Source organism: Zea mays, chromosome 4 (genome assembly GCF_902167145.1).
Source record: "Zea mays cultivar B73 chromosome 4, Zm-B73-REFERENCE-NAM-5.0, whole genome shotgun sequence".
Taxonomy (NCBI): Eukaryota; Viridiplantae; Streptophyta; class Magnoliopsida; order Poales; family Poaceae; genus Zea; species Zea mays.
Window position 1 is genome coordinate 1,672,420 of NC_050099.1, and position 14,763 is coordinate 1,687,182.

General features: G+C 44.5%; 1 protein-coding gene across 2 annotated transcripts; it reads right to left on the bottom strand.

Annotated features, from left to right (window-relative positions):
• Window positions 1-835: 835 nt before the first annotated feature.
• LOC100276824 (Putative membrane lipoprotein) lies at window positions 836-2,475 on the bottom strand. Of its 2 annotated transcripts, none has more exons than NM_001401769.1 (1): window positions 836-2,475. In NM_001401769.1, exon 1 carries the CDS (start codon window positions 1,834-1,836, stop codon window positions 1,039-1,041), a length of 798 nt encoding a protein of 265 aa, NP_001388698.1. In that variant the 5' UTR covers window positions 1,837-2,475; the 3' UTR covers window positions 836-1,038.
• Between the last annotated feature and the right edge of the window lie 12,288 nt (window positions 2,476-14,763).

A 14,763-nucleotide genomic window follows, 5' to 3' on the forward strand; every position in this document is an offset into this window, starting at 1 on the left:
ATAATCAGAGAAGAATACATTGGAGCAAACAAAGATGTCAGGTGTGTGGCGTGTGCACTCTCTGGTCACAAAACTCAAAGAGATTATTTGTTTATTGAGGTTATTCAGTTTTTCTTTTTTAAAAAAGGGAACTTAAAGAGCTGGAAGGGAATACCAAGGTAAATTCTAAAGTGGATAAAGGAGCAGGCTTGAAGGCGCAACTGCCACTGCACATGAAGGCACCATCGAGCCTTCTTTTTTTTTTCTGAATCCTGCCCTCCTTTTTCTGCAAGAACTTTTCTGAATGCTTTCACTGTAGAAATTAATAAAAAAAAGTTCCATGCTTTGGACTTCAGTGGAAAAAAGGCAAAGGCCTGGAAAAATGTCTGCTATCATCAGATAAGTGATGATGGCAATGTTTATTTCTTGACGCATGTTCATGTTCTCCATGTTTCTTCTAAAGGCAGTCTGAATATATCAAGATGTGCCCCAAAGGGACTTGAGAAGCGGACCCGGAGAAAATTACATTCTGAAACAGACTCATGTTTACAAGGTTTATTGCAAGGGGGTTGTATTAGGACATGTACCTCTGACAAATTGATTATCAGAAAGTGTAAGGATGCACTTTCACAGGGTCATCCTCATATCATGTGCACGAACAGCTAACTATACTCACCCTTCCATACATGTATACAAGTACAATCAAACACCAAGGGAAAATGATCCACCAAAAAAGCTCCACTGGGCACTACATCAAGTTGGCTTAAACATTTCTACAACAATAATTTGACACCTCACAGGGTCGCATATTGGCTTCTAAGGATACTAAATAAAAGATAATATGAAGAGAAACATATTGGTCTGAACTGAAATTGTCGATTCCTCATCGCTTTGATGTTATATACATCCAATCACTGACTCAAATTTGGCATGGTCACAGGACCATAGGCCAAACAAAAAAAGAAGAAAGTTTCACTACATCACAAGAGCTACTACACTAGCACAACACTGAAGAATGCCTCCTGTCCATCTGAACAGATCTGCTAATCAGTTTCGCGCTCACTGATGGCCGGCGGCGGCGGTGGGTGGCGACGGCGACGGCGACGGCATGGGGATGACGCGGTTGTTCTTATCCACCACGATGGTGATGTACCCGCCATCCTCCTCGGCAGCGGCCGCCGGCGACCTCCGCGCCCTCATCGCCTCCTCCTGGGCCAGCGCGCGGCGGTAGAGCTTGTCCTCGGCGTCCCTGAGGAACTGGAACTTTGGCGGCGGCGACACCGTCGGGGCATGGGTAGGGACCGGGCTGGCCGCCGGGGATTCGAAGAGCGGGTTGTAGGAGTTGTCCATCGAGGCCGTCGGCACGGGCGATGGCGAGGCCCTGGGCGTGAAGAACGGCGGTGTCTCGGCGCAATGCAGCAGCTCACCGAGGCTGCGGCTCCGGCTCCGGCTCCGGCCTCGCCCTCCGTCCTCGGACTCGAGGTCCTCCCGGGTCTCCTCCTTGATGGTGAACAGCAGCCGCGTGGGCCCGACGACGCTGCCGAGCCGCATCAGTTGCGCCTCCACCGTCTCGCCGTCGTCGTCGTCGTCGTCGCCGACTGACACGGCCACGGCGGACGCCGGCTCCGGGACGGCGTAGGTGGACGCGAGCTCCGGCGGCGGCTTCTTGAAGCAAAAGAGCTGGAGCAGCTCGCGGGAGGAGGAGGACGGAGACGAGGCCGCGTCGGAGACGGCCGCGGCGCGCCGCCGCTGCCGGCGCTTGTGCACGAAGATGTAGTAGAGCTCCGCGGTGAGCGCCAGCAGGAGTAGCGAGGACACCACGGCCAGCCCGACGCCGATGCTGCTTAAAGCTCCCATCTTGGCCCGTTTCCTTCGTCCGTTTGCCAGCAAGGAAACTAGAGACAGAGGGAGGGGGGAATGCAGAGGTGAGCGGAAGAGCGAGCGAGAGAGCAGAGGAGAGCGGCAAGAACTGAAAGCTCTGCGGCCGGCTTCCAAAGATTGACAGGGAGCTGCAGGCAGCAGGGAATGGAGCTGAATCTACAGGGCGCTGGATTTTGCCACCTATGCCTGGCTGTCAGAGGGAAGAACGGTTAAAAACTGCAACAACCACCGGTCAGAAGAGACTACAGACTAGAGGAACCTGCCTGCCAGTGAAGAAGAGGCTGCACTGGCAGCAGTGGGATGAAGCCATCAAAGAGGTGAGATTGAGCAGGAACAAGAGGAAGGGCGCGGCACAGTTGACCCAACCAGCCAAGCCTGCGGCTGCAGCTTGCAGCTCAGTTCAGGGAAGGAGGAGGGAGACAGAGGACTGAACCCTCAAGGCATTCATCCAAAGCAGGCAGGGAGGGAGGGACAGAGTGCACTAAAACAGATGCGGCAGTAGGTGAGTTGGAGGTGATAAGGCGATGGCTCTGCGTCCAACGGAGAAGAGGAGAGAGAGAGAGGTTGGGGACGCGGGCACGCGGCTTCACATCACATGGGGCTGGGGGGATGTGGTGCTGAGTGAGAGTGACACAGAGATGAGTGTGAGTGCTGCTTGCTTCTGCAAAAGCCAAGCAAAAAAAAAAAGATTGTCTTTGACACACAACACACAGAGAGGGAGGAAAAAGCTGAATAAAAAAACAAATGGATGTGTGTGTGTCTGGATTTGGAACAAGTATTGGATTGGATTTGCGGATGCTGATTACCACGAATGATTAGCATTAGCTTAGGTGACCTAATCAGGGTTCAGGAATCCATCAGAGCTTATTAGTTCGTTCTAGAACATCCAACTCGATCGATTCTCCGAATATATTTTTTTGGGTGGGGGTGTGGCATGTTGGTGGCCTTGCTTGACTGAATTTTTTATCGTCGCAACTACAAAACCGGAAGGTCCAAGGTTCTCCCTCACCAGTAGGCAGTAGCCAGATGAATTTTATGATGAAATTCCAGCACTGGTCACCTAGCTTTTGAAGAAGGATCTACAGCTCTAATCACCTCGAGACAAGGGCTATATATGCTCCAATTAAACAACATATGCTAGGCATGATCCATTGCACTAGCAGCATTACATATGCTAGGGGACTAGACTAGCAGTAATGCAGGCTCAAATCTGTCGATTGATTGCATGCACTGGCCAACCCTTAACTATTTAAGTAAGCAATATTCCACAAGATCCATTGCCATTTTTTTAAAAAACCGGCAAGAGAGTTGCCTGTTATATTAAAAAGAAGATGAGTCTGCAAGGGCTAAAGTATACAATTACACCACTGGTGACATTAAGTATGGTGACTCAAATGTCCTAAAATCAACCCACTCTCCTTCTCCAAAACTTACAGCAGGCTTGCTAAATGCTTTGCTCCTCCTAGAATCCACAGACTCATCCATTGGCATTTTCAAATGTCCAGGAAAAGAAATGGGGTTGATTTGTCCGACCCAAACCTCCATTCGAGAGCACCTAGCTAGCTTCATACGCTGAGAACTGAAATGCTGCGCAACCGAACAATACCTTCAGCTCATTCTTCTTCAGCAGTTTCTCACCAACCGTGTAAATGCAGATGTGTACACGAGCGCATACATACACATTTAGTGGTCCTTGACAGTTCAGTATACCAAAACCTTCATTTTTTTTTTGTTGACTGATGCTTTTTTGCATTCATTTTTTTTAAGAAATAGAGAGGGAGAGAGAGGAAATATCATCCAGAAACCAGCTGTTGTTGAGTTGAAAACTGTATGATCATCAGTATTGATGGAGTGAGATGGTGGTGTCAGATTCAAAGCTTTTCAGAGGCTAGCTGAATGATGAAGACCACAAAAACTTCTCACCAGAGGGGAGGAACGGACAGGCTGACATACAGCGATGCAACAGACAACAATTTCTCGGGTGGTCTGGTCGATCCTGTTTCAAACATCACGCTGCTCTACAATATATTTAGTGTTAGAATCATGCCTTTTACATCCACTTGTTCGTACTGATCAACTCAGACTTACCGGCAAAAATTAATAGCATTGGTGTTAACGATAATATTGTAAAACAAAGGACAACTATTAGGACTGATTTGATGGTCAGGGATCCCATTTAAATAGCAATGGGATTTCTCCCATGGATCCTCACCAAATCAGCTCTTATATATATTTTTCTTACACGTGAAATACTACATAACTAAGGTCTTATTTGAAAGCAACTCAATCTACTTTTATTTTTTTAGCTAAGAGTGGTTAGCTTCTTGATTTCTAAGAAACTAGATAAACTGAGTTATAAATTGATATGTTTGAAACCACATCAATTTCATAAACCAAGTTTTAAAATTTGAGTGATTCCAAAACAGACCCTAAGTCTAAGAACAAATCTTATATATATTTTCCCTACACTTGAAACACTACATTTACCAACTTCTACTTACCTAGAAACCACTATATGACTTACAACTAATTTCATTTTCACCGAGTTCCTCTTCGTAAATTATACATAGTATATCCCACACAAAAGCAAGCCACCTATGTCCTTCAAAAAAATTGTGGATGTACATTGGCTACACCAGCCTCAATAAACCATATGCCAAGGATCTATGGGCATGTTTGGTTTCCTACCTAAGGCGCCACAATCTGCCTAACCTTAGGCGCTCGAATTGAAGAACTAAGGTTAGGCAGAAAAGTTTGGCACATTGTGGCGTCTTAGGCACCAAACCAAACAACCCCTATATCTTCACCTCTTATGTGAGCTTCAATCTTTTCTAGACGCATATTCTAGTTTTTACCGTATTAGCATGGCTAGAGAAGATAAAGAAATAGCTTCACTTATTTTCTTAACTACCTATGTGTTACATTGTTATGTAAATAGACATAATAGGCTAAAAATGTCTTGCTTAAGTATATGCGTCCAACCCATGCTGCTTTAAGTGATCATATATGCAAAACAATTAAGGTCTATGTAGATGATATCATAACCAAGTCACGTCGAAGTGATTTTCGATCCTTCGGAGCTGGTTGATGTTTTTTGTATCCTTTACCATATCATGAGTGAAACTTTCTTAGGTTTTAGGAACATATGCCTCAAATGATCAATGACTAGTAGGTACCACATTACCAAGTTTGGAATTCATTTCTACTTCGTATTGTTGACTAAAGCATGTCAATGTATGGTTTATAATCATGAACCACCTTTTTTGCACCCTTATTTTCCCTCTTATTCCCACTGAAGAAACGACCATATGGTTCGTCCTCACATAAAGGTTATTATTCTTATAGCAAATGGCATCGTATATGGGACACTTATCTAATGACTTGAACAATAAATGGTTTGGTCATGGATGGATCTTTTTCAACCCCGTTGTTGATGGGCTTATAACCTTCTTCGCCTTATATGTGTTGGGAGTTTGATTTTGAACACAACCATTACAAGAGAAGAAATATAAGGAATTGAAACTATAGTCAGACCAATCATAATTAGCCTTAAGGACGAGCATCTCAAGCACAGAGCACCATTTAGTGTGTGGGACGGTCTTTCTCAACAAAATATGGTCTATCCTTTGTTTTTTACCGTTTCCAAATTTTCGAGACCTTTAGCGCTCTTTAATATCATCTCTGATCAATGCCCCAAAGCATTTAATCCAAACAATCTCCATCAACCTCATCTCCTCACGTTCGCCATCGTCATCACCACCAACTTTGTCTGCCCACATCATCGACCATCATTGATACCATCTTCGTCCTTAGCAGCCATACCATTGTCGCTGCCACCAACTTTCACAGAAAGTCAGTACTTCTGTTACTTACATATATTATCATTTGCAGAAGCAATTTTTTATTGAACCACCTCTAAAAACATGGATTGAGAGGGTTTGCTTTTGGGGGTCATTGTAGAGGCAGCTGTTGATTGAGTTGCCTCTACGAAAAAATAAGTCTCATTGCTTCAAAGCAAATATGTAGGAGTGGTGAAAGGGAAACAAGCTCAAACCTTTTCCTAAATGATTTTGGTGGTTGAATTGCCCAACACAAATAATTGGACTAACTAGTTTGCTCTAGATTATATGCTCTACAGGTGCCAAAGGTTCATCAACAACTATACTAAATCGACTGTCCGGAATACCGTAGATTATTCCGGACAGGAGAAGCTTTTTGGAAAATCAGGCCAAGCGCGGACCGTCCGGGTCTTTGCGGCAGACCGTCCGCGACACCTAAATAAACCTCGGACAGAACCAATGCAAAAACATGTGTCTCTACTGCGGACCGTCCGATGGAAGAGCAAGCACCGTCCGAGACCACGCGCGGACCGTCCGGGCCCTTGCGGCGGACCGTCCGCGACACCGCTTTGACTTCGACCAGGAACTATAAATCAGGGACAGTCCGAATAAACCACGGACCGTCCAGCTACAACGCGCGGACCGTCCGGCTATAATTCACGGACAGTCCGTAGGTGAAGACCTGGTTCAGCCCGAAGGTGACAAGTTGAGCAAAAGGAATTATATAGCTGGCACGGACCGTCCGGGACCAAGGGCGGACCGTCCGTGTGGTGTCACCGAGGCAGATAGCCGTTGATCTAACCGTTGATCTATCAGAAGTATCCGTTGAAGATGTCAGAATCGACCGTTGGAGGGTCGCGGACCGTCCGGGCCCTAGCCGCGGACCGTCCGCCAGTGCAATTTCTGGCAGATGCGCCCAACGGCTATATGGGTGGTTGATGGCTATAAATACCACCCCAACCGGCCACTTCAAAGTGGTGGGAGCCCAAGCAACATTCCAAGTCATCTAGTTGACATACTCAAGCCCTCCCAACCACATATATTCATTGATCCATCCTATACACAAGATTTAGACCACTACAACAAACACAAGTGCCACAAAAGAGAGAACTAGCAATAGAGAGCTACTCATTTGAGTTTAGCACTAGTGCCTTGTGAGATTCATTGAGAGATAGTGTGTGCCTCATCTTTATGTTCATTTGTGCGTGGAGTTTTGACTCCCATCGAACTTCCTCCAAAGTTTTGGAGGCTTGTAAAAGCTAGCAAGAGACACCAAAGAGTGTGGTGATCCTTGTGGGATCGAGAGTGATCCTTGAGAAGAAGAAGAGCTCGCCGATCCTTGGGTGATCGGTGGAGAGAGGGAAAGGGTTGAAAAAGACCCGTCCTTAAGTGGACTCCTCAACGGGGACTAGGCCTTCGAGGGCTGAACCTCGGTAAAACAAATCACCCGTGTCTCGTGTGCTTATTGCTTGTGATTTGTTTGTGCTTTCCCTTTCTAAGTTTCTCTTGCACTACTCTTTGCTAACTCTATTTGGTGTTGCTTTAAGTTAAACTCTCATTTTGTGAAGCAACACATTGCAAGAGAAAACTTGTGTTATTACTCTTCTTGCCTAAGCCTTCTTGCTTTAATCTCATAGACTTATTAGTAGTATTGATTTATCAATTCCGCATTATTTGAAAGTAATACTCTTTGCAAGCAAGGACTTAGTTTTTATACTCCGATAATTATATATCTTGTTCTAACCACTAATCAAGGGATCTAGTTGGGGGATAAAGTTTTAATTTTCAGGTTTCGCCTATCCACCCCCCCTCTAGGCGACTTTCAATTGGTATCAGAGCTAGGCACTTCATCTTGAGTCTAACAACTCGAAGTGATGGCTCATAGAAGATCCCAAAAGAACAAGAAGACTCCTCCATCAAACGCAACTCAAAAGGAGGTAACTCTTGAAATATTATTTGATGATTGTTCTAATTATGACTCATGGTCCTCTAGTGTGATAAATGCTTTTAGAACCATAGATCCACGATTAGAACAAATTATAGACAAGAGTATTTTTCTCTCTAATTTCAATGGAAAAATTAATTCCGAGGAAGATCAAAGATGTTATCGCTTAAACTATCTAGCTTTTGACATCTTAACTAATTCTCTTAGTAAAGAAGATTATCGTGCCTTCATATCAAATTATGACGAATCAATCCATGATGCGCATGATATTTGGACTAGAATTAGAAGCAAATTTGATGAGTCCTATTATGATAGTCCATTTTGTGCTTCTACTTCCTTTGGTATTTGTGATACTAACCCTTGCAAGGAAGAAGAAGAAAATGAACGATGGAGACCAAACGATGAATCCACCTCTCCAAAAGGTTTGTCTTCCCATTTTGATTCCCACATGTGTTGTGTGGCTAATGAAAATGATAGCGAAAGCACAAATGAGGATGAGGAGGAAGAAAGAAGCTTTGTGCATCTCTACGCTCGCCTAAGCCAAGAAGATAAGGCGGTCATGCTCAAACTTCTAGAAAGAGCGAGAGAGCAAAGCGAAGCTTGTCAAAGGCTAGAAGATATTCTCTCCATAAAAATGCTACACTTTGACGAGTTGACTAAAGAACATGAGGAGCTAAAGTGCTCTCATGTTGATTTGGTCCAAAGGTATGAAACTATTTCAATTGAGCAAGATAACGCTTTACATTGTATCGCTCAATTAGTAAATAGGAATACCTTGCTTAAGGACCAAGTAGAAAAGCTAAAAGTTGAAAATCTAGCTTTTCAACAAAAATATGATATGCTTCTATGTTCTCATGAAAATCTTAGAGATGATCATATCATATTAAACATTGCTCATGAGGTTGTAATAGAAAACTTAAAATCCCAACAACCTCACTCATGCACATGTATTCAAATAGAAACTATATTACCATGTGCTAATGCTTGTTGTCCGTCGACAAGCAAATCTTCCTTTGAGCTAGAATTTGCAGGAACAAATGATGATACCTATCAAAAGCTCAAAGAAGAAAATGAGAGGCTAAAGATGAACTTGACACAACTTAAAGGGAAGTGCATTGCTCGACCTTCTCAAGATAACCGTGATCACATGGTGAAGAAGCTTGAGATGGGAACAACGGTGGCATGCACTACATCCCTTGAAGAAAATGTCAAGGACTTGAGGATTGCCAAGAGGAAGAAACAAAAGATGAAATTCAATACCTCCTCCAAAAGCATCAACCTCGCCTCCACAAAAGGTAACATCCAAAGTAATAATCAAGCCACACTTCACACTAAGAAAAATAAGAAGTGTAGTGAATGCTTTGAAGAGGGACACTTGATTAGGTCATGTCCCTACATTAAAAATTGCTTGATTATTAACAAGGATGATAGACTTTGTTTTAAATGCTCAAAGAAGGGACACTTAATCAAATCTTGTCCCCATTTGAAACAAAAAGGCATAGGGTTAGAAAAGAAAGTTTTTACTAACCATGTAGCAAGCGACAAACAAGGAAAGAAAAAATCTTCAAAACTTGGAAAACGCCTATGCTACACATGCCGGAAGAAGGGACATCAATGCAAAGATTGTCCCATTGGTAAAAATCCCACTCCTAACTTGTCATTTGATTCATATATAACTAGGCAACCCAAGATTGTAACTTGTGCTAGAAAGGTAACGAGTTTACCAAGCGCTAGCACAAAGAACACTTGGGTTCCTAGATCTTTGTTTACTAACCTTAACGGACCCATCAAGCGATGGGTACCAAAATGTGCTTGACAAGCTTTGTGGGAGAAGGAGATGGTATGAAGCCTTGGGGTGCTTGAGGGAGTTAATTCAATTCTTATCAACTCAAGCTATCAATCTTCAAATGATCTACATATTCAAGATTGACCCAAGGTTACTCCAATTTATTCAAAACTGAAAGGGAATTAGGCTTACACCTAGTTCCTATATAATTTTGGTGGTTGAATTGTCCAACACAAATCCTTGGACTAACTAGTTTGCTCTAGTGCATAAGCTATACAGGTGCTAAAGGTTCACACTCAGCCAATAAAAAGACCAAGTTTTGGATTCAACAAAAGAGCACAGGGCCAACCGAAGGCACCTCAGGTCTGGCACACCGGACTGTCCGGTGTGCCACCGGACAGTGTCCGGTGCACCACCGGACATGTCCGGTGCACCAGAGGACTCCAACGCGAACTTGCTGCCTTCGGGAATTTCCAGAGGCGACTCCGCTATAATTCACCGGACTGTCCGGTGTACACCGGACAGTGTCCGGTGCGCCAAGGGAGGTCGGCCTCAGGAACTCGCCAGCTTCGGGAAAAGCCAATGGCTCGTCCACTATAATTCACCGGACTGTCCGGTGTGCACCGGACTGTCCGGTGCGTCTCCAGAGCAACGGCTATCTCCGCGCCAACGGCTACCTGCAGAGCAATAAATGCGCGCGCAGCGCGCGCAGAAGTCAGGCGAGCCCATACTGGCACACCGGACAGCAAACAATACCTGTCCGGTGTGCACCGGACATCCAGGCGGGCCCACAAGTCAAAAGCTCCAACGGTCAGAATCCAACGACAGTGATGACGTGGCAGGGGGCACCGGACTGTCCGGTGTGCCATCGAACAGACAGCCTTCCAACGGCCACTTTTGGTGGTTGGGGCTATAAATACCCCAACCACCCCACCATTCATTGCATCCAAGTTTTCCACTTCCCAACTACTACAAGAGCTCTAGCATTCAATTCTAGATACACCAAAGAGATAAAATCCTCTCCAAATTCCACACAACGCTTTAGTGATTAGAGAGAGAGATTTGCTTGTGTTCTTTCGAGCTCTTGCGCTTGGATTGCTTTCTTCTTTCTTGATCCTTTCTTTGCAATCAAACTCACTTGTAATTGAGGCAAGAGACATCAATCTTGTGGTGGTCCTTGCGGGAACTTTGTGTTCCAAGTGATTGAGAAGAGAAAGCTCACTCGATCCGTGGATCGTTTGAGAGAGGGAAGGGTTGAAAGAGACCCGGCCTTTGTGGCCTCCTCAACGGGGAGTAGGTTTGCAAGAACCGAACCTCGGTAAAACAAATCTCCGTGTCTCACTTGCTCATTCGCTTGGGATTTGTTTTGCGCCCTCTCTCGCGGACTCATTCTTTATTTCTAACGCTAACCCGGCTTGTAGTTGTGTTTATATTTGTAAATTTCAGTTTCGCCCTATTCACCCCCCCCTCTAGGCGACTATCAATTGGTATCAGAGCCCGGTGCTTCATTAGAGCCTAACCGCTCGAAGTGATGTCCGGAGATCACGCCAAGAAGGAGATGGAGACCGGCGAAAAGCCCACTACAAGCCAAGGGAGCACTTCATCGGAAGAGTCCCGCACCAAGAGGAGGGAGAAGAAGAAGATCTCCTCCAACAAAGGGAAGGAGAAGAAATCTTCTTCTCACCACAAAGAGAAGAAGGAAAAATCTTCTTCCCACAAGCCGCATCGGAGTGGGGACAAGCAAAAGAGGATGAGGAAAGTGGTCTACTACGAGACCGACACTTCATCAACATCTACCTCCGGCTCCGACGCGCCCTCCGTAACTTCTAAACGCCAAGAGCGTAAGAAGTTTAGTAAGATCCCCCTACACTACCCTCGCATTTCTAAACATGCACCTTTACTTTCCGTCCCATTAGGCAAACCACCAACTTTTGATGGTGAAGATTATGCTAGGTGGAGTGATTTAATGAGATTTCATCTAACCTCACTCCACAAAAGTATATGGGATGTTGTTGAGTTTGGTGCACAGGTACCGTCCGTAGGGGACAAGGATTATGATGAGGATGAGGTGGCCCAAATCGAGCACTTCAACTCTCAAGCGACAACAATACTCCTCGCCTCTTTAAGTAGAGAGGAGTATAACAAAGTTCAAGGGTTGAAGAGCGCCAAAGAGGTTTGGGATGTGCTCAAAACTGCGCACGAGGGAGACGAGCTCACAAAGATCACCAAGCGGGAAACGATCGAGGGGGAGCTCGGTCGGTTCCAGCTTCGCAAAGGGGAGGAGCCACAACACATGTACAACCGGCTCAAGACCTTGGTAAACCAAGTGCGCAACCTCGGGAGCGTAAAATGGGATGACCATGAAATGGTTAAGGTTATTCTAAGATCTCTTATTTTCCTTAACCCTACTCAAGTTCAATTAATTCGTGGTAATCCTAGATATACTAAAATGACCCCCGAGGAAGTTATCGGGCATTTTGTAAGTTTTGAGTGCATGATCGAAGGCTCGAGAAAGATCAACGAGCTTGACGAACCCACCACATCCGAAGCTCAACCCGTCGCATTCAAGGCAACGGAGGAAAAGAAGGAGGAGGCTACACCAAGTCGACAACCAATAGACGCCTCCAAGCTCGACAATGAGGAAATGGCGCTCGTCATCAAGAGCTTCCGCCAAATCCTCAAGCAAAGGAGGGGGAAGGATTACAAGTCCCGCTCCAAGAAAGTTTGCTACAAGTGTGGTAAGCCCGGTCATTTTATTGCTAAATGTCCTATATCTAGTGACAGTGACCGAGGCGACGACAAGAAGGGGAGAAGAAAGGAGAAGAAGAGGTATTACAAGAAGAAGGGCGGCGATGCCCATGTTTGTCGCGAGTGGAACTCCGACGAAAGCTCAAGCGACTCCTCCGACGACGAGGACGCCGCCAACATCGCCGTCACCAAGGGACTCCTCTTCCCCAACGTCGGCCACAAGTGTCTCATGGCAAAGGACGGCAAACGGAAGAAGGTTAAATCCAACTCCTCCACTAAATATGAGTCCTCTAGTGATGATAATGCTAGTGATGAGGAGGATAATTTGCGTTCCCTTTTTGCCAACCTTAACATAGCTCAAAAGGAAAAATTAAATGAATTGGTTAGTGCTATTCATGAAAAGGATGACCTTTTGGATTCCCAAGAGGATTGTCTAATTAAAGAAAACAAAAAACATGTTAAGGTTAAAAAGGCTTATGCTCTAGAAGTAGAAAAATGTGAAAAATTATCTAGTGAGCTAAGCACTTGCCGTGAGATGATTGACAACCTTAGGAATGAAAATGCTATTTTAAATGCTAAGGTTGATTCACATGTTTGTAATGTTTCAAATCCCAATCTTAGAGATGATAATGTTGACTTGCTTGCTAAGATTGATGAATTGAATGTATCTCTTGCTAGTCTTAGATTAGAGAATGAAAATTTAATTGCTAAGGCTAAAGATTTTGATGTTTGCAAAGTTACAATTTCCAATCTTAAAGATAAAAATGATATTCTTCATGCTAAGATTGTGGAACTTGATGCTTGCAAACCCTCTACATCTACCATTGAGCATGTCACTATTTGTGCTAGATGCAGAGATATTGATGTTAATGCTATTCATGATCACATGATCTTAATTAAGCAACAAAATGATCATATAGCTAAACTTGATGCTAAAATTGCCGAGCACAACTTAGAAAATGAGAAATTTAAATTTGCTCGTAGCATGCTTTATAATGGGAGACGCCCTGGCATTAAGGATGGCATTGGCTTCCAAAGGGGAGACAATGTCAAAATTAGTGCCCCTCCTAAAAGATTGTCAAATTTTGTTAAGGGCAAAGCTCCCATGCCTCAGGATAACGAGGGTTACATTTTATACCCTGCCGGTTATCCCGAGGACAAAATTAGGAAAATTCATTCTAGGAAGTCTCACTCTGGCCCTAATCATGCTTTTATGTATAAGGGTGAGACATCTAGCTCTAGGCAACCAACCCGTGCCAAGTTGCCTAGAAAGAAAACTCCTAATGCATCAAATGATCATGCCATTTCTTTTAAAACTTTTGATGCTTCTTATGTGCTTACTAACAAATCCGGCAAGGTCGTTGCCAAGTTTGTTGGGGGTAAACACAAGGGCTCCAAGACTTGTGTTTGGGTACCCAAAGTTCTTGTATCTAATGCCAAAGGACCCAAAACAGTTTGGGTACCTAAAGTCAAGAACTAAATTTGTTTTGTAGGTTTATGCATCCGGGGGCTCAAGTTGGATACTCGACAGCGGGTGCACAAACCACATGACCGGGGAGAAAAGGATGTTCTCCTCATATGAGAAAAACCAAGATCCCCAACGAGCTATCACATTCGGGGATGGAAATCAAGGTTTGGTCAAAGGACTTGGTAAAATTGCTATATCTCCTGACCATTCTATTTCCAATGTTTTTCTTGTTGATTCCTTAGACTACAACTTGCTTTCTGTTTCCCAATTATGTCAAATGGGCTACAACTGTCTTTTTACTGATATAGGTGTCACTGTCTTTAGAAGAAGTGATGATTCAATAGCATTTAAGGGTGTGTTAGAGGGTCAGCTATACTTAGTAGATTTTGATAGAGCTGAACTCGACACATGCTTAATCGCTAAGACTAACATGGGTTGGCTTTGGCACCGCCGACTAGCCCATGTTGGGATGAAGAATCTTCACAAGCTTCTAAAGGGAGAACACATTTTAGGATTAACAAATGTTCATTTTGAGAAAGACAGGGTTTGTAGCGCATGCCAGGCGGGAAAGCAAGTTGGAGTCCATCATCCACACAAGAACATCATGACGACCGACAGGCCGCTTGAGCTACTCCACATGGATCTATTCGGCCCGATTGCTTACATAAGCATCGGCGGGAGTAAGTATTGTCTTGTAATTGTGGATGATTATTCTCGCTTCACTTGGGTATTCTTTTTACAGGAAAAATCTCAAGCCCAAGAGACCTTAAAGAGATTCTTGAGACGGGCTCAAAATGAGTTCGGCTTAAGGATCAAGAAGATAAGAAGCGACATCGGGACGGAGTTCAAGAACTCACAAATTGAAGGCTTCCTTGAGGAGGAGGGCATCAAGCATGAGTTCTCCTCTCCCTACACGCCACAACAAAATGGTGTAGTGGAGAGAAAGAATCGAACTCTATTGGACATGGCAAGAACCATGCTTGATGAGTACAAGACACCGGACCGGTTTTGGGCCGAAGCGGTCAACACCGCCTGCTACGCCATCAACCGGTTATATCTTCACCGAATCCTCAAGAAGACATCATATGAACTCCTAACCGGTAAAAAGCCCAACATT

Bases quoted from the DNA above. Each gene is read 5' to 3' on its own strand.
- LOC100276824 (NM_001401769.1), bottom strand. From the start codon at position 1,836: ATGGGAGCTTTAAGCAGCATCGGCGTCGGGCTGGCCGTGGTGTCCTCG.